The 20,812-nt window shown below is 42.3% G+C and overlaps 1 protein-coding gene across 1 annotated transcript; it reads right to left on the minus strand.

Moving 5' to 3' along the window:
* Window positions 1–282: 282 nt before the first annotated feature.
* Window positions 283–1,312, minus strand: LOC149286364 (cyclic AMP-dependent transcription factor ATF-5-like). Its single transcript, XM_089494270.1, has 2 exons — window positions 1,138–1,312; window positions 283–1,046 (listed from the first exon to the last, which is right to left on the minus strand). The coding sequence occupies exons 1-2, from the start codon at window positions 1,310–1,312 to the stop codon at window positions 283–285; spliced, it is 939 nt and encodes a 312-aa protein (XP_089350396.1).
* Between the last annotated feature and the right edge of the window lie 19,500 nt (window positions 1,313–20,812).

Genomic DNA, 20,812 nt, shown 5'->3' on the forward strand with positions numbered 1-20,812 from the left:
CAGCCAGTTGTCAACAAAAAGGGAGAGAGATCTAAAGACCAAGAAAAAAAATGATGACCTCTTATGGTAGCTCATGCGCATGTTAAAAAAATGTCCTACTCACAAACTTCTCTGAACCCTGACATTAAACCAGTGACTGGCCCCTACTACACAAAAGGATAAACTGTGGGGAAAGGACTCTAAAAGTATGTAGGAGAAACGAGGTCCCAAAGATATTCCACCAAAATCCCAGTCTCCGTTCCGCCATTGAAATAATATGGATAGAATCTCAATTTCCAAAATCTAGTTATTACGAATTCTTTGACTCCTGGCCTTATAGACCTCAATGAGGAGGTCCTTAACATACTGGATTTCTCTTTCAATTGAATCAGACTTCTCTTTCAGCTCCCTGTTTCTGACTTCTAGACTCTGGCACTCTTCATCAAGTGCATCGTACTCTGCACGTTTCCGTTGACGGTATCGCAAAGCTGCTGTCTTATTTTGGTCTCTCTTCTTCTGTTTACGATCACCCTTTTGATTAATGGTGGTACTTTTACTGCTCGGCAAAGTAATGGGACGGTCATACGGTGAAGACCTATTCAGGTGTTTGTATTGTGCTGGCGGGTCAGTGGTGTAATTTAGAACAGCAAGATCCTGCAAATTTTCACAAGGGAAATCACTAGAAACATTAGTGTATAGATTTAGTAGGTCAAGGCAACCAGAGTCCAGTGTCTCTAGTGCAACAGTTGGAGATGATGGGGTATCTGTTACATAGGCCTGGAACTCTACTTCCTTTCCACCTAGCTGCTGATCAGGTGTGGGGAAAATGAAGTGCCCTTCATGAGAAGGTGGTGTGCAAGGAGCCACTTGATCTGGAGGTACAGGAAGACCTGGGGAGGGTGTCTCCTCCAGGAAGTAGTCTTCCATTTGCTCTAGCTCTTTCTTCAGAAGCGTAGCCATCACCTCCAAGTCTGGCGCTGGAGGGGCTGGCACCAATAGATCCATACAGCCTGGAAGAAAGCATGAGAAATCCACTCTTTCAGTCATCCAATCCGCGAATCCATCACCTGTTAAATGAGAAGGAATTTTTTTAGGCTACACACATCAGTAAGATAAAACAAATTACATCTGTATACACAAGCTACAATTTCAGGTTACCTGCCAGACACTCTGATCCATCACAACTAGCGTTTACAATGTCTTCCATGGGCACGGGTATTTGTTCATAGTGATTTCGATGAGCAGGAATCTTAAGATCTGCCCGCCAGTGCAGAGTGCTAACTGGCAACATAGACATCTCCAGGTCCAAGTTTAAAGCCGTCAGGAGAGACATTTCGACCAGGATTATTTAGTTTCACACCTGAGAACGGATTAAAGGCACAATTCCTGCTGTAACCGGCAGCGGAAGGTGCAGCGCAAGAAAGAGACCTGTAAATAATAGGGAAAAGTATAAGTCACAAAACAAAATTTACATTAACATGCACGAGCAGTATATCTAAGAGGTGGTCTATAATTTTTGGTTATATGCACATACAATCCAGAACACTAGAGTAGGTGTAGTTCTTACTATGAAATGAAGTGTTCTATGCTTAAAATGAGCCATTTAATGTAATCTGACTATTGTAAAAAAAGCCAATTGAAAGTGATATTGAGGCTACAAGCAGAGTGACAATTAAAAATGTAATAAGTAATAAGAGCATGCAAAATTTGTGGTATTTCAGTTTTTTTGTGAGGAAAATGCAAATGCATATTGGGGACTCTACAGAAGCTGTCATGCATTAACAAGGGGGGGGGAGGAGGAATCTGAAGGGACCACTCAGCTAGAATATGCATTAGAGTGCAAATGATGGCTGGAGTGTATCTTTAAACTCTTGAGTGCTTAATGATGTAATGTTTTAATTCTTTTCATTTGCATTTCCTATAGGATGCACTTTTTGTCTCATTAGTAGAGATGCCATTGTGTGGCTAAACCTGATAAGAGACCCACCACAAAGAGATAATAATGTTTTTTTCTGTATGCTAATCTATATTACTGTACACATGACTGTAGTCTATGTTAAAAAAGGAGAAACCAGGAGTCTATCTAGATAAGATCACAAATCTGAGGCAGAGGCATCTGTGGCAAGAACAATTGCCACTGATGTTTTGAGAATACCAGCAGAGCAGTCTGGCTATCACAGAATGTAGTATCAAGCAGCACAATGTTTTATACATGTTCAAGGCTTGCGAGATTGTCTGCTGCAATAGTTTAAAATGATGCATGCTCCAAGGTTTTTCTGGAAGAGTAGCCGTCATGAATAAGTTTACATAAAGGCAAAATCCAGAGTCTTATCACTTATTTAACCAAATATTCCAAACGAGAAAAATAGCCCTCTTAAAACAGAATAGCTGTTCTGGAAGCAATATTTGAAAATATTGGCTTCAGCCTTTTATCAAATCAGCCAATTAGCTTACAATTCAGAATCTCTCACACAAATACTGATGCTATTCTTACAGGACTCCATCATCTGACTATTCTGGCACCTTGAAGATTGAAGATGCATTTAAAGCCAATCTTAGTGACTTAAAGGGGGTTTACTCTATGGCCCTGAAGATAATTAGGCAGTTTGACCTCATCAACCAAAAACAAACATAAAATGGAAGAGTGGTATGCATGGCCAATACCATTTACTTTAGGATTATCCAGGAAAGCTTGATTATTTTCATCAAAAACAAGCATTGACTTTATCCTATTTCAGTCCAAAATACAGGATACATACTGGCTTTTTATCAAATCAATTAATGCCGTCAGGAAGTGGGCACCAAAACAAGCTAATAAAAAGCTAGCCTACTATGCCAAAATATTTGGCATAATCTTATGAATGCAGGAAGGTTGGCTTCTCACTTTTACCATGTTGCCTCTTTAACCCCTTAATGACAATTGACGTGCCAGCACCGTCATGACTTTATAGGGGTGCAGAAATCGATCTACGTTCGCTTTCTGCACCCAAACGGTGTTGCTGCAATGCCTCGACATTCAGCAACACCATGATCGGCATCAGGGGCCCGTGTCTGGCCCCTCCCCGCGGCATCAACATCCGCCATACACTGTATGGTGGCGGACGCCCATTTTAAGAGTGTTTAGGAGGTGATCAAAGATAAAATATTGGGTATTTCTAAACTTAGGACGAATAGTAGAATCTATTTAGCAGTTTCTTTCATTACCTTTTATAGATGAGTAAAAGATTTTTCAACTAAAAGTTAGAAAGTCATTTTTTTTCTAAATTTATCACATTTTATACTTTTTTTAATAGTAAATAATAAGAAAGCCCTTCTTGTCCTGAAAAAAAAAAACTTGTGTGGGTACAGTAAACGGGAAAGAAGAAAATTACAGCTAAACACGAGCAGTGCAGAAATGTTAAAACAGCCATTTTCACAAAGGGGTTAATATAATTAACACACTTTTCTTAGATTTATCCGGTATAGGCTAATCACAAGATAATGACCAGTTAAGAGCCCACTAGGGCAATCCTTGACAACCTGGGTACAATGCCTGCTATATTATTTTTTTGTTTGTTTGTTTTGTTTTAAACTGATGTGCCAATTGTCTCCCACACTTTTGCTTTGGTGGCCAAGCTAGTCTGCTTATTAGGTTTGTACAGCAAATGCATGAAGCGTAAATGAAGTAAACAGTAAAAAAAACAATACCAATATATAATGTGTGGGTAAACTAAACACGGAAAAGGGGAATCATGGCAAAAAAAGGACATCACCTAGGGGGGGTAAACCCCTGTGCCACAAACCAGGTTAACAGAGTTGCATTATTTATCCTGATTGGTAGAATCAGAAGAGATATTTAAGTGGTATAATAAATGTGATTGAGGGGAAAAAGTACCATTAACCCCTTAATGACAATTGCCGGTCCTGGCACGGCACGGAAAAGCATGTGCTTTACGACAATTGACGTGCCAGGACCGGCACGTCTTTAAACGGGTGCAGAAAGCGATCTACTATCGCTTTCTGCACCCAAAAAGCGTTGCTGAATGCCTCGACCTCGAGGCATTCAGCAACGCCGCGATCGGCACGAAGGGGCCATCTCTGGCCCCTCCACGGGGCGTCAACATCCGCCATACTTTGTATGGCGGCGGACGCCCGTTTTAAAAGCGTTTAGGAGGCGATCGACGATCGCCTCCTAAACTTAAATGGTGTCGCTGGAATGCCTCGATCAGGAGGCATCCAGCGACACCAAACACTAACCTTTTGATGGGCTGTGACCGCTCCGGAGAGCGGTCACAGCCGCAGCTGCCGGCAATCTTCGCCATCAAGGAAGATGGCCGCCGTCCTGTAACAGGAACCACAAATTTTAAAAGTTCGCTAGATGGTCCAGACCATCTAGAGAACTTTGGCTCCACTTGCAGGTTGAATACAGGTACTGCATTCACCATGCAAGTCAATGGAGCCCAGCTTTCTAATCACAGTGTGATTAGTAAAAATAAATTAAAAAATAAAATAAAATTAATAATAATTAGAAAAAAATAGTAAAAAAACAGTAAAATGTAAAAATCATTTCCCACTGATGTCACTATCAGGGGAACCTCCAAGTTGAAAAAAAATGTTAAATTTTTTTTTAAAAAAAATAATAAAAAAAAAATATATATATATATAAAAAATATATTTTTGTGAGCAAGTCCTAAAATTAGCATATTAGCTTAAAACAATTCTCGCATGGAAAGAGTTAAAATACTGGCATATTAAATGCCCGTGGGGTGTCTACTTTTAAAAAATGTATGATTTGATGGGGTAAATTGAATGGGCCAGGTTCAACAACGTCCCAATTAACACGGGGGGAAGGATGGCCACACATCTAATTTCCAATTAGAAAAATGCACACGTACCAAATGTGGCCTTTTAGTTCCCCCAAAAAATGACACACCCATGCATGTGGGGTATCACTGCACTCAGGAGATGTTGCTGAACACATTATGGGGTGTCGTGTGACAGCGGCATATACCAGGAGCTGTAAATTCATACATAAAGTAGGTGTGTGTGGGAAAAATACACACACAAAAATATTACTGCAAACTTTGAAAAAATGCTGGTGGTAAAATATGTGCATGCAAAGAGTTAAAATACCAGCATTTAAAATACCCTGTGGTGTCTAGTTTTGAAAAATATATGGTTTTGTTGGGCACACTGAAATTGCCTGGCTCAAAGATGTACCAAATAGGGCATGGGCAGTGGATCCCAAATGCCAAAGTTCAACATTGAAAAATGCGCATGCCCCAAATGTGGCCCTTTTGCCCCCAAACAGCCAGGCAAAATCATTCATGTGGGGTATCGCTGCGCTCAGGAGATGTTGCTGAACACATATTGGGGTGTTTTGTGATAGTGACATAAACTAGAACATTTTAATTCATACCTGAAGTAAAATGTGTATGACAAAACAAATGCAAAAAAATGACTACCATAAAGTTTGACAAAGACTGGTGGTAGATATGGTGCATGGAAAGAGTTAAAATACTAGCATTTGGAATACCCTGGGCTGTCTAGTTTTCAAAAATATATGACTTGATGGGGTAAATTGCATTGGCCGGGTTCATAGATACCCGAAATGGCACATGGGGGGAAGAATTACCAGATTTGGAAAAAATGGCTTTGAAATAGCAAAACGCTACCTGTACTTATTGCCCCATAATGGGTAGAAAAAAGCAAAAAAACATAAAAACATTGGGTATTTCTAAACTCAGGACAAATAGTAGAATCTATTTAGCAGGTTTTTTCATTACCTTTTATAGATGAGTAAAAGATTTTTCAACTAAAAGTTAGAAACAGTCATTTTTTTCTAAATTTTTCACCATATTTTATAATTTTTTTAATAGTAAATAATATGATACAATCAAAACAATGTCATCTAAAGAAAGCCCTTCTTGTCCTGAAAAAAACAATATCTAATGTGTGTGGGTTCAGTAAACGGGAAAGAAGAAAATTACAGCTAAACACAAGCAGCGCAGAAATGTTAAAAAGGCCATTGTCACAAAGGGTACAAAAAGTAAAATCAGCCTTTGTCTCGAAGGGGTTAAATGGTTGATAGCTAATCAACAATGACAGAGGGAAGTGACTTCAGCTTGGCACAACACCATATTTTGGGATCATTCCGTCTTATCTGTTGCTAGGCACAATCCTATTCCTAAGGCACATCAAGTTTTCAGTTTTGCCTTCAAAGCATGTATAATTATATGTTCTGCTTTGTGTGCAATTTTATCACATTTCTAAGCAATTATATTTACATTTTCTGTTCTACCTCATGTGCAAATGCTCTAAAGGGATCCATCTGAAATAACAAAAACAACTAAATTAAACCCACGGGAATAAAGCTGTTCCTGCTAGACAGTGATTAAAAACCAGGAGCACAAAAAAAGTAGTCTGCATGGAAACTAAAGATTATGCTTTTGTCTAAGCAAGCATAAAAAAAAAACATGACTATGCTATACTACTAAATAACTTACAATTAAGGGAAAGTTATGGGAAAAAATATCTTGGAGTTGTTAACTTATCTGCCTCTATAACCCAATATCTGCTTTTGTTCAAGTGGAAGCTCTCCGTACTAAAGTTTTAGCAACATTGCTAAATAAAACAACATATTTTTCAGGACAATTCTAGCTTTTTATTAACACCCACATTTGGACAAACCTCGCATGATATCCCAAACTTATTTGATTTTTTTTTTATTATTTTAATTACGCAGCGCTTCAAACATTCAAAAAGGTATGACAGATTCAGACTAACTGTTACACGAGGTAAAGAGGGTCCCGCTCGCAAAAGCCGTCAGGTTTATACACGGCACTGATTACATTTAACACAGGTCGGGTCCGTCTTACTAACCCACGTGAACTTTTCATGGGGCAAAATATCCTGCCAAGTGTGCAAAGCTGTAGCATTCTGCGTAGCGAGGGGTGGATCCATGCCCTCATCGCTCCTAAGCACTACCCAAACTCTGGAGCCTGCACCAGGTAAGCGTCTCATGTTTAAACAAGCAGGAATCGAGAAGGGGAGAGACACCATTTTAACATGACTATATACATCATGCCAGCATAGAACGTACGTTTTACAATAAGGCACTTTAAAGGGGAGTCATCTACGTGCGCAGTTGTATATAACTGGCAAATCGCTAATTGTATGAACATACCGACTATATATATCAGTCAGCATGTTTGTACGATATGCCAGTTTTGTTATAACCCTCACTGCATTCGATAGATTAAAACAAAATGCAACGTAATAAACCGTTTTGCGCCTGAACAAATTACTCTGCTCCCAGAACCCTCCTGCTTGTCCTTTGTGTTTTTAAAAACTAATATTGATAAGAAATAGTTACACAACGTTTAGGTCACAGACACTGTTTTAAGTGAGTTCCCCCACCCCCCAATTGCGACTATTCACCACTATTTCAACCAGTACTGACTGAAAAACAGTTATTTGCCAGATAAACGCGTGTGTGTTTTATAATAATCACTTCATCGCTAGATCATAGTTATAAGCGTCGCTGGAACATGCGTTTAATAATGTGGCCGCTAAAATAGCTGCCCAACCATCAAATACGGTATTTTCGACTTAGATCCGACTGCCCGATAATCTAAATTCCAGGTATAAAAGATGCATTATCACAAGGACGATGGAAAAAGACCCAAACTATATGCCATACAACCCATAACATAGTTTGAAGCTGCAATCCGAACGTCATTATATCATGTTAGAGCAAGCTTGGTAAATATGATACCTTTATTAGCTTACGGATGTCATTAGATTCACTTAAACTTTACTGGCTAACTGTAGTGTGATCTATCAAGTATGCTCTTTTTCGTTTAACGGTTACCACGTTACAACTCTATACTGTTAGTCAGCCTTTAAGTGCGCATCCGGCACAAGGACAGTAAAACTGCTAAAAAGAGGGCACCCAGAAGAGACAACGTTTAACCTTACATTTCAAGTTGTTGATATACTTACATCATTTTTGCGGTTGCTGTATTGGCGCACAAGTGCAAATGCACACTTGTTGTAATGCGATCTTAGAAAGCCATAATAACGCACAAGATATCAACAATATAACATCAGCTTGATTAGTTTGAAATGATCTATTTGTTCCTGGAACCTCCGCGTATAGGACAATTTACGTCGATTGCATATCCATCCGCTGTTACCCTCCTCCTATGAAGGTTTGCAACTTTCAGCTAACAGTATAAGAAATGTCGTCTCTGTCAGTTTACGAGTGCTCGCCTTATTTTTAACGGCATAGTTCTGCAGTGAGTGTCAGATAATGATATAAAGTGTATTTTTGTAAAGAATAGGGACTTTTTTCCTCTCGGAAGGAAAAAGAGTAAACGTAAAATATTGCAACAGAATTGCATCAGCTAGAGAGAGAGGCGTGAATTCCCCTGATCTGTCACAAGACAGATAAATGTATTTTGTAATTGGTTGTTACTGAAATGGTTCTGCCCACCTAACGTGGGCTGACAGTGTAATATGTTAAAACTATTAAACTAGAGGTGAGGATACGAAGTATAGCTGATGTTTAATGGGGCCTGCTAAAAAGAAATGACAGAATAAAATGCCCAAAGGTGATATTTGGAAGCAAATTCATGTAGACTGTAATGAGAAGCAATAGTAAAACTAATTTTCCCAAGCCCAGTTACTTATTCACATTTTGTGCTGTTCGGGGCCTGAGTTCGGGTTTTGCATGAGAAATTAGGGACAATGGGACAGTAAAGTAACCCTTGGCACTCTGGAGGTTGTGTACTGTAATCCCTATTATGCATGTAATTATAACATAGTCCTCATCAGTATACGGTTAGCCGGACATAATATGATACAGTGCAGCTCATAAGCACACAATGAGTGACATGTTACACAGCATAAATCATTACTATATAATGAACCAGACACTGATGGTTGTACTGCACAACTCCCATCATTATATATTGGGCCAGACAATGACAGTGGTACAGCATAACTCCCATCAATATATAGCAAACCAGACACTGACGATGGTACAGCCTCACATAAATATCACCCTGCAACTGGCGGTGTGGTTGCAGAACAGGCCACATCATGGCCTCACATAAATGTAATTCTGCAACTGGCGACAGGGCCAGATTAACGTAGGGGCTGATGGAGCTGCAGCACCAGGCCCAGGGGCGGGCTGGGCAGGGGGGCAATAGAGTGAATAGACGGCAGCTGCAGAGGGGTGTGCTCCTCATTAGTAGATGGTTTAAATGGACATACCAGGCCTGTCAACCCTAATGACTGGGAGGAGCCGGTTACCTGCAGCCTTATTAAACCCTGCTAACCCTCATTACTTTGGTTGTGTATTGCCAGGCTGTGGAACCTGTCCATGTGCAGTTTCCAGCTCCCTTTTCATGCTACAGCAAGTTACCTGACTTAAACCTGCTTGACCTTCGGCATTTTGACCTTTGGCTTGTTCTACAACTATCCTGATTATTTCCTGTTCCGCAACCTTGACTTGTTTACCCTTTATGATCCTGGACCGCCTGCCTTTGACCCTCCTGGAGTGATTATTGTCTTTTGCTTTTGGACTGTCTGCTTCTGGGTGTCTACACCATCTGCATGAAAGCTCCCAACCCAGTCCTGACAAAGGCAGTCACTGAGGGAGGTACAGAATAACACTCATCATAATATACTGAGGCTGACAGTCGTATACCACAACTCCCATCATTATATAGTGTGCCAGACACAGAAGGTGATACAGCATGACTCATATTTGGGCTGCAACTAACGATTATTTTCATAATCGATTAGTTGGCCGATTATTTTTTCGATTAAATCGATTAATCGGATAAAAAAAATTACATTTTTCATTTATTTTAAATTATTTAATAAAGTAACATAGGATGTTAAAAACAAACGGCAGAATAACAATTTTTTCTTGTTTTTATTTCCCCAACCTGCCCCCCAGTTATGCATATTTGAGCCCTCCCCGACATGCCACACTGCCCTCCCCACATATGCCTTATATACCCTATATGCCTTATACCCCCAGATATGTCACTCCTTCCTCCTCAGGTATGCCGTACACCCCCCTGATATGCCATAGTGCCCTCATAGGATTTGTAGACTAGTTCACAGACACAATACTTTTATAAATAAATACAGGATTAATCTTCACTGCCCCCAGGATTTAGATTCCCCTCAGTTTGCCCCCCTTTACCTCTAACTGCACCTTAAATTAATTAAATTAACCCTCAGTCCTCTGCATTAAATTAATCCTGAAGAGAAGACCCCATTAACCACAACTGCCCATAAATTAACCCTGAAGACCCCATCAACCACAACTGCCCCTAAATTAATCCATTACCTATAACTGCCCCTAAATTAACCCTAAACACCCCATTAACCACAACTGCCCCTAAATTAACCTTAAACACCCCATCAACCACAACTGCCCCTAAATTAACCCTAAACACCCCATCAATCACCACTGCCCCTCAATTAACCCTAAACACCCCATTAACTATAACTGCCCCTAAATTAACCCTACACACCCCATTAACTATAACTGCCCCAAAATTAACCCTAAACACCCCATTAACTATAACTGCCCCTAAGTTAACCCTAAACACCCCATTAACTATAACTGCCCCTAAGTTAACCCTAAACACCCCATTAACTATAACTGCCCCTAAGTCAACCCTAAACACCCCGTTAACAATAACTGCCCTTAAGTTAACCCTAAACACCCCATTAACTATAACTGCCCCTAAGTTAACCCTAAACACCCCATTAACTATAACTGCCCCTAAGTTAACCCTAAACACCCCATTAACTATAACTGCCCTTAAGTTAACCCTAAACACCCCATTAACTATAACTGCCCCTAAATTAACCCCACCTCCCCTAACTTTCAGCAGCCCAAATATTAATTTTATACTCACAGTTAGATGAGTGTCACAGCCATGGCGATGCTAAGAAAATGGGCGGAGCCAATTGTCCGTTTGGCTCCGCCCCTTTCTTCCTCCCTGTACCTCCCTGCAGTCACTGCCGATTGGCCCCGCCCCTTTCTTTCTCCAGCAGCGATTGCAGGGAGGGACTGGAAAAAGGAAGTGGGCGGGCCAATCGGCAGTGACTGCAGGGAGGAACTGTAAGTAGCAACTGCTGCTGTGACTCCTGTGAGTCACACTAAACGAATTATAACACGAGGGGTATTTTTCAGAGCATTTGCTCTGAAAAAACCCTCATTTTCTAATCGATAAAAATCGATTAAACTAATCGATAATGAAATTCGTTGCCAACGAATTTCATTATCGATTATCATCGATTTTATCGATTAGTTGTTGCAGCCCTACTCATATCATTATATTTCCAGCACAGAGGGTGGTGCATCATTATAGAGTAAGCCAGACACAGATGGTGGTATAGTATAACTTCCATCACTACATACTGAGCCAGACTCAGACAGTGGTATAGTATAACACATATCGTTATATCGCAAACCAGACACAGATGGTTGTACAGCTTAACTCCCTGCACTATATACTGAGCTAGACATTGATAGTGGTACAGCATAATTCCCATAATCATTTTCGCTTGCATTTTGGTGCTCTTTCACCCTTATTCACTCTCTCTCACATTCTCACTCACTCTTTCTCACACTCTTTTACATTTTCACACTCTCACTCTTATTCATGTTCTCTCCCTCATGCTTTCTCACATACTCACGCTATCTCACACTCCCAGACTCTCACTCTTAAGCTCTCCCACATTCTAACTCTTATTCACGCTATCTCACATTCTCTTACACGCCAACTCTTATTGTCCCGGACCGCAACTCAGCCTATCACCCGAGTACCCTCGGTTACCTACTTTTCCCGCTGCCCAGTGGCGGTCCTTCTTGGGCTGTGTTTCGTGGAGGCGACATGACGCGCATAGCGCTAAGTTATTGGCTGGCTTGGAAGCACGGCAGGTTTAAAAACTGAGCACTTACCGTCATTCAGTGCTCGGTTGTTGTACTGGCTGAGCTACTACTCTTGCAGTAGATATCCTACACTACTTGTTGATGATTTCTGCATGTTCTTGACTACGTTGATTTCTCCATTCCTGACCCGGCTTGCCTGACTGTTCTACAATACTCTGTTGCTGATATTTGCCTGTTTCCTGAGGACGCTGATTTCTCCATTCCTGACCCGGCTTGTTTGACCATTCTAAGTTTGGACTGTGTACGTTACCTGTGCCTATCGTTGCAATCAGTGCATACTGGGTTCCTCACCTAAATTCCACTTTACAAGCGTTACGCTTATTCATGTTCTCTCACATTCTCACTTTCATGCTCTCACACTATCTCTCGTACTCTCACACTCTCTCACTCTTGTTCTCTCACACTCTCACTCACTCTTATTCATTCTCTCTCACAGTCACTCATGGTAACACTCATACTCACACACTTTCTCATAATCTCTCACTCTGACATGCACTCACATTCTCACTCACATTCTTATTCATGCTCTCTTTTACACTCACTCTTATTCATTCACTCTCACTGTCTTGTTCTCTTATTCACAAACTCACAACACTCACTCATGCTCTCTCACACTCTAATTTACAATCTCTCTCGCACTCTCACCCTCTCACTCCCACTGTCGTACACTCTCTCTCTCTCAATGTCTCCCTACCTTTTGTGCCGACCACTTCCATGTCACTGTCTCCTTTCCTGCAGATCCACTTCTTCTCTTGCCTCTTCTTCTTATTATTTCTGTCTCCTTCTTCCTGGCATCAGCTCTGCTGACCGAGGCCTCACGGAGCACTTGCTCAGGCCTGTCCTGGAGAAAGAAGGCGGGCATTTTAGATACAGCTTTACTGATCCAAAGAGACTCAGTAAAGGTGGTGGTAGGGCCTCCCACAAGCTGTACCGAGTCTCTGCAGCTCAGTGCAGAGAGACGAGAGACACATATACCGGGACACCTGCCAGGACAAAATCGGGACAGTTGGCAAGTATGACTCCACCCATCATATGCACTTTAATGGATACGATAGCTGAGAGATACCTTTAAATTTACACGGTGTCCCACTTGCAAATTGATAGGGGACGCTGCAGATGACCCCATATGCATTTACATTGAGGTTCCCACAGATGACCAAAAATTAGTTTTGTATAATTAGGTTTTTCTGTGTTTCTCCTTTGTTTTATTTTTACAAACTGTATTATATACTGTGTGTCTAAATTGTTATCACCTTTGTTCATATTTGTGTACAAAAGCACTGTGACATTCGTCAGATTAAACTATATATTAATCCAGTTTCTGTCTCTGTGCTTTAACAAAACTCTACCTTCCTAGAAAGCTGGAATAAACCACATTACTTAATTGTTTTAGTTAAATTGGCTTTTATACGGTTTTAAACGGTTCAGTGTGGTACTGGGCGTTAACGAAGCGCCCATAAACTGTAGTCAGCTTAAAACATAACTTGGTGGTGGCAGCGTATTACCAGTCTGGTGTGGGCTTTTGTGGCGTGTTTAAGGGTTAAGTGAGTGACCAGAGGGCTGGTATTGTTAACCCTTGCACACCCACACCCTATTTGTCCGGTTATCCGATAGCTAGCCGTGACACCATGTTAGGCTGAACATATCAGCCCCTAGGTACACAGTGGTACTTATCACCAGTTAACTCTAGTGCTGCCTCAGCAAATGTTTTTGGAGGTTCTAATGGGACCCTCCACGACCGCCTTTAATGTTGATTGGACCCTGGGCATTAGCGTGCCCCCACACACGCTCCCTAGCATGCAATCACACCCTCAACACCCTCTGTCCCATGCGTAGGTTCTAAAAGCACTATCATTGATTTAAATTTGGGCACAGAGGAGGTGGGGAGCTGCGTTGTCTCCATAAGGTAAGTAATTCTTTTTTTTTAGGTTTTTTAGGTTGACATGCAATTTATATTCCATGCTCATATGCATAAAATGTCTCTTTAACAGAGATTAAAGGTGTATTTTAGCATAAAGAACAGTCTGGATTTTTAGGCGCTGTCTAGCATAACTGTTCCACTTTCCCAATTTTGCATGCAGGTAGGGATCAAGGGTTAGTTAAGGAGATCATCTGATCTTTTATATAGTGCACCAAAAGGAGAGGAAAGTGGATAGAACAAAAATGAAAAAGGAGAGAAAAGAGAAAAAAGAGTGAGAAGATAAGAGAAAGGACAGGTGATAATTTGGTGATTCCTGACAGAAACAACCCAAATATTAAACCACTCCTTTGTGAAATCTTGTCTTGATTATTGCCACGTCCTAGTAACTGATCTGAACTTCTACCACCTTTCACCGATCAAATCTATCCTCAACACTGTAGTTAGACTATTCTTTGTTCCTCATCTGCTGCTCTGCTATGCCAATTGCCCCTGACCTACAGAGCCCTTAAAACTCTGCACCCACCTACATCTCTTCCCTTTCATGAAATGCTTCTCCCTGTCAGACTTTCTCCCTTTTTTATAAAGTTTCAAAAGCTCTCTGAAAACCAACCCTTTTTGAGAAGCATACAATCCTTTTTCCGAACACTTGGCCAGCATCCTAATCAAGGCATTTGAACGACCTACAACCGTAAAGGTTGTAGGTCGTTCAAATGCCTTGATTAGGATGCTGGCCAAGTGTTCGGAAAAAGGGTTGTATGCTTCTCAAAAAAGGTTTTTTGGAGAGACCATCCTGACTCAATCAATTCATCCTTATCCAAAGTTAGTCCTCTCCTACTGTTTCACTTCCCCCTCAACCACAGACTAGATTGTAAGCTGTATAATGGGAATGCCCATAAACACAATAGAAATTAAAGGAAGACTGCAGCCTCCCAGGAAGCAACCTAAAGAAACAATGCATATTAAAGTACTTTGTAAGTACAGGTTGGGTGTCTATTTTCTAAAATGCTTGGGCCCAGAAGGATTTCGCATAAGGGATATCTTCTGATAACAGATTTGTGACCGCTCCGTTTTCAGGCTTTTCCCCACTGACCATGAGTGCTTCCTGTCCATTGCTCTGGTGAAGTCGGAACAACAGAACTCTCTCATTCTCGTTCACTCTCACCCTCTCTAAATGTTTACGTACCTTCTCTGTTGGCTGCTTCTGCTGACAACTTCCGCCTCCGGATTTTTTTCTTCTACATCTTCTCTGTTCTATCTTTGTCAGCATCTCCGTGGACATAACTGCCAAAGTGGCAGTGGATGCAGTGAACCGCGACCCTTTAAGCTGGAGGCGGAGTCCCTGACATCACCAAGGGGCAGCCTTTTTAAAATACACTGAGTGCTTAATGTCAGCACTCAGGTGTTTAGATACTATTTGTACATGTCCCAAGTCACCGTGCTTCTGACACGGTATTGCGCCAGCTCTGACCCCTGCTGTCTCCTGGATTCACATTTAGAATGCTGCCTGCTCTTGACCTTTGGATTTTGACACAGACTTTTTCTATTTCCTCTAAGTCATTATCTGAGGTACAGATACAGGTTTTAGAAAAGGGATTGGCTTTTGTTCCTATATTTAATGGTAACAAATTCTTACTTCATTGATGAAAAGACTTTTAAATTTCTTACTGTGAATTTTGCCAAGGTGTCACGTTTCCCCATGCGCTGACCGGACTTGTTTATATTTTGCATTATTCATTTCTCGTTTCCTGCCACTAGTGGCCGCCCTAGCCAATCAGGACATCCTAGACTAATTATCAGGTCCAGCTGCAGTGGCTTACCTGATCAAGTCAGCCTTGATAAACCTGCCCAGCCCTGCAGTCTGGGCCTTGACATTAATGTTGGAGGACTACCTGTTTGGTTCCTGATTTGTTCCTGTACCTGCCTTGTTCCTGTACCTGCCTTGTTCCTGTACCTGCCTTGTTCCTGTACCTGCCTTGTTCCTGTACCTGCCTTGTTCCTGTACCTGCCTTGTTCCTGTACCTGCCTTGTTCCTGTACCTGCCTTGTTCCTGTACCTGCCTTGTTCCTGTACCTGCCTTGTTCCTGTACCTGCCTTGTTCCTGTACCTGCCTTGTTCCTGTACCTGCCTTGTTCAAGGACTACCTGTTTAGTTCCTGCCTTGCTCCAGTACCTGCCTTGCTTCAGAACCTGTCAGAACCTGCCTTGCTCCAGTACCTGCCTTGCTCCAGTACCTGCCTTGCTCCAGTACCTGCCTTGCTCCAGTACCTGCCTTGCTCCAGTTCCTGCCTTGCTCCAGTTCCTGCCTTGCTCCAGTACCTGCCTTGCTCCAGTACCTGCCTTGCTCCAGTACCTGCCATGTTCCTGAGTTGCGGCCTGCGCCCCACTAAGTGGACTCCTAAGTAGAGTACCCTGCAAGTGGGCAACCTGCCGTGTGCCCTGCAAGTGGGCAACCTGCCATGTTCCTGAGTTGCGGCCAGAGCCCCACTAAGTGGACTCCCAATTGGAGTGCCCAGCATCGTTACTCCCAGGATGACTGCCCACTAGCGGACTACCCCTGGTTGAGTGCCCTGCAAGTGGGCAACCTGCCGTGTGCCCTGCAAGTGGGCAACCTGCCGTGTGCCCTGGAAGAGGGCTTCAAGTCGTGTGCCCCGCAAGTGGGCTTATCTGCCGTGTGCCCCGCAAGGGGGCTTATCTGCCGTGTGCCCCGCAAGGGGGCTTGTCTGCCGTGTGCCCCGCAAGGGGGCTTGTCTGCCGTGTGCCCGCAAGAGGGCTTATCTGCCGTGTGCCCGCAAGAGGGCTTATCTGCCGTGTGCCCGCAAGAGGGCTTATCTGCCGTGTGCCCCGCAAGGGGGCTTATCTGCCGTGTGCCCCGCAAGGGGGCTTATCTGCCGTGTGCCCCGCAAGGGGGCTTATCTGCCGTGTGCCCCGCAAGGGGGCTTATCTGCCGTGTGCCCCGCAAGGGGGCTTATCTGCCGTGTGCCCCGCAAGAGGGCTTATCTGCCGTGTGCCCCGCAAGAGGGCTTATCTGCCGTGTGCCCCGCAAGAGGGCTTATCTGCCGTGTGCCCCGCAAGAGGGCTTATCTGCCGTGTGCCCCGCAAGAGGGCTTATCTGCCGTGTGCCCCGCAAGAGGGCTTATCTGCCGTGTGCCCCGCAAGAGGGCTTATCTGCCGTGTGCCCCGCAAGAGGGCTTATCTGCCGTGTGCCCCGCAAGGGGGCTTATCTGCCGTGTGCCCCGCAAGGGGGCTTATCTGCCGTGTGCCCCGCAAGAGGGCTTATCTGCCGTGTGCCCCGCAAGAGGGCTTATCTGCCGTGTGCCCCGCAAGTGGGCTTCCTGCCAAGTCGCGTGACTTTCTTTGTATTTATTGATGTACCACCTTATTCAATACAACTCTTGATCCAGATCTGTTGTCTGTTGTATGTTGTATCCCCTGCACCTGGGCTCCTTATCCATCTGTGTCCTCGGTTCGTGACACAAGGTCCCTTTCCTATATTTAATTGCAAAAACACATAAGAAACTGATCCAAAAGGAAGACCGATGGTATCGGGTATCAGCTCTATCCTATAATCTCTCTTTCTAGATGCAAATCTACAACCATTGGTCCTACAAATTAGATCTTACATAAAAGACATGACAGATTTTATTAAGAAATTCCAGGCTTTTGACAAAGTTCCCAACAATGTTACACTTTGCACTATGGATATAGAAAACCTATATACATCCATCCTATATACATTCATCCCTCATCCGGAAAGTATTAAAACCATCATTGCTGCTATTCAACAGCTTGAGTTTTTATCATTGGTCCTTTGTAAAAACTATTTTAATTTTGAGAATACGTTTTATCTTCAAATTCATGGAATGGCCATGGGGTCAAATGTGGCACCATCATATGCTAATTTTTTTGTTGAGGAAGTATTTGTATATCCAAGTGATTATTTCATTAACTGCATACAGGGGCGTAACTAGATGCCTCAGGGCCCGGGTGCGAGAATCTGTTAAGGGCCCCCCCACCCCCCCACCCCCTCACCCCCCCAAAAAAACATGATTTTTACCCAACAATTTTTTTTCAACAAATTCAATTTACATATTGAATCATATCTGTAAAAAAATCAAAGAAAAAGGGGCGCATGTACAAAGGGCATAATCCAGGGGTGTCCAAGTTTTTTCTGCAGTGGGCCACTTCATCAGAATTGTATACGTGCGCGGGCCGCACTCATTTTTCACTGTGACAAAAAATATGGCCTTTAATAAAATATGCAGATTAAAATAAAGTAAAATGACACAAAACCTTTACTCTTCCTCTCACTGATTTCTGGGCCTTGAAAGTTTTGCGACTACAAATTCAGGATTCCCTAGATTTATTCTAGGGATGAACTAAAATGAAAATTCTGGACCAAAACATTCAGGGTTCACTTAGCCAAAACCGAAAATGACCCCCACCTTTAAAAATAATAATAAAAACTCACATGTTTAATAAAAGTAGGTAACACACAATTGGACAAAATTAGCAATATGACTTGGCATGATAGGAGTGTGATTGCTAACAGCAATCACACTCCTATCATACCCAGGCAACCAGTAAATGCTGGTACCTAGGCATGATGGGACTGTGCTCGCTGTGATTGCTGTTAGCAATCACACTCCTATCATGCCAAGTCAGCCAGTACATGTGATGTGCAGACCCCATACTGCTGGCAGCATCACTACACAAGGGGGGCAGCTAGCTAGGTTTCAGCATGTACTGGCTGACTTGGCATGATAGGAGTGTGATTGCTAACAGTAGTCACAGTCCCATCATGCCTAGGTTCCAGCACTTACACATCCATCCAGTAAATGCTGGAACCTAGGCATGATGGGACTGTGATTGCTGTTAGCAATCACACTCCTATCATGCCAAGTCAGCCAGTACATGCTAGTACAGGGTGGCTGTAAGTGCAGACCCCATACTGCTGGCAGCATCAATACACAAGGGGGGCAGCTGGCCAGGTTTCAGCATGTACTGGCTGACTTGGCATGATAGGAGTGTGATTGCTAACAGCAATCACAGTCCCATCATGCCTAGGTTCCAGCACTTACACATCCATGCTATCACACACACACACACACACACACTCATTTATTCATATAATCATTCATTCACAGATTCATTCCCTCAATCACGCATACTCATTCAAACACCCTCCCCACCCCCTTACCTGCACTGCAGCTCCTCGATGCCGCTCACAGACTTCAGCAGGGGGCGCGGCCTCCCTCTGCCTTCTCTGCTAAAGCACAGAGGAAGTAGGATGTCACGTGAACTCCGCTTCCTCTGTGCAGTCCAGAAGACCCTCCCACAAGTAAGTAGCAGGGCTTGAGGTGCGGCTCGCGTAAGATCGGTTGCCCTGGCTGCCGATCTTACGCGGGCCGCACCTCGAGGCCGCATGTTGGACACCCCTGCCTTATTTAAAAAAAAAAAACGGAAAACAGATTTCGGGCGGCCCCTTGGCTTGGGCCCCCCTGCCACCGGGGCCCGGTCGCAGTCGCGACCCCGGTAGTTCCGCCACTGACTGCATACTTGTCTGGGTCAGATTCATAGATTACATATTCTTCTTATGGACTGGTAGTACAGAATCCCTTTTGGAATTTAATTTCTGGTTAAACAACAATTGCCTACTATCTGTTTCTCCTTGAAATATGACCATACAAGTGTACACTTTTTATATGTTAACATACAGGTAACCAATGAAACACTGGTCTTTGATTTATGTAGAAAAGACATGGCTCTTTACTCTCTTATATGCCTCTGCATTTCATTCACATCATTTACTTGACCATCTTCCATATAGCCTATTTATTAGACTGAGGAGAATTACCTCAACGATGACGATGTAAGTAAGGAGAGCTGAGGACCTAGTTACAACATTCTCAGAGAGGGAATATGATTACAATATTCTACACAATTGTAATGAAAAGGCACTTAATGTGCTTAGATCAACTATTTTAGAATTCAACAAGTGAGATAGATCCAGCAATAAAATACTCTGTATTGCTACCTGCTCCACCCACTCACAGGTAAGAAACATAATTTATAAATATCGGAAAATTGTTTCAAACCCTAAGATTAAATTTTTGTTCCCAGACCATCCTCTCATGCCTTCTAAACATTCTAGCAATCTTTCACAGATTAACTCATACCGGTAATTTTGGATTATCTGACAGTGTTCACATATCTTGGCAAACCCCTTGTTTGGGTATGTACAAATGCGGTAAATGTTGTAATTGCAATGGGATTTTTATGAGCAGCACATTTAATCACCCAAGATCTGGTAATACATATATGGTCAATGAATATTTAAACTGCCAAACCGATTATGTAGTATATTTACTTAAGTGCCTGTGTGTGCATTGTTTATGAGGTGAAACCACTAGACCTTTTTCTACATGTATTTCTGAACATAACAGCACTAATTATACCCAGAATACTAAATACCTTCTTGGTAAACATTTTAAGATGTTTAAACACCATATTTCTCAATTAAGGTACAAGGCTATTGAGAATGTACACACTCCTAGAAGAGGTGGAGACAGAGAATTCTAAAATAGAACTATTTTGTATTTAACTCCAGACTCTACATCCATATGGATTAAATGAAAACAGGGATTTATCGCCATTCCTTTAACATAGGATAGCTTTGTCCTTTTGGGTCCACCTCTGCCTTAAAATATATTATTTGATTTTATCTTTTTGTAGTTTTTAGCATGTATATGGTGCACATATCTCTTTGGGGGTTATATTATTTTATTGACATATTGTTAGGGCTTTATCTATATAACGAGGATCCTCAGTCATCTAAAATAGCAAAATTTTTATTTAATTTTGTTGCTGATTATCATGTTAAAATGCATTACGCTGCTTGTGATTCATTTATGTCTATGTGATCATGAGACTTACCTATTAGGATCATGT

This window comes from Sceloporus occidentalis, unplaced genomic scaffold (genome assembly GCF_023333645.1).
Source record: "Sceloporus occidentalis isolate IW3139 unplaced genomic scaffold, rSceOcc1.0.p SCAF_70, whole genome shotgun sequence".
Classification (NCBI taxonomy): Eukaryota; Metazoa; Chordata; class Lepidosauria; order Squamata; family Phrynosomatidae; genus Sceloporus; species Sceloporus occidentalis.

Bases quoted from the DNA above. Each gene is read 5' to 3' on its own strand.
- LOC149286364 (XM_089494270.1), bottom strand. From the start codon at position 1,312: ATGTCTCTCCTGACGGCTTTAAACTTGGACCTGGAGATGTCTATGTTG. The intron at 1,047-1,137 runs GTAACCTGAAAT...CTCATTTAACAG, and splicing joins TGGATCAGAGTGTCTGGCAG to GTGATGGATTCGCGGATTGG.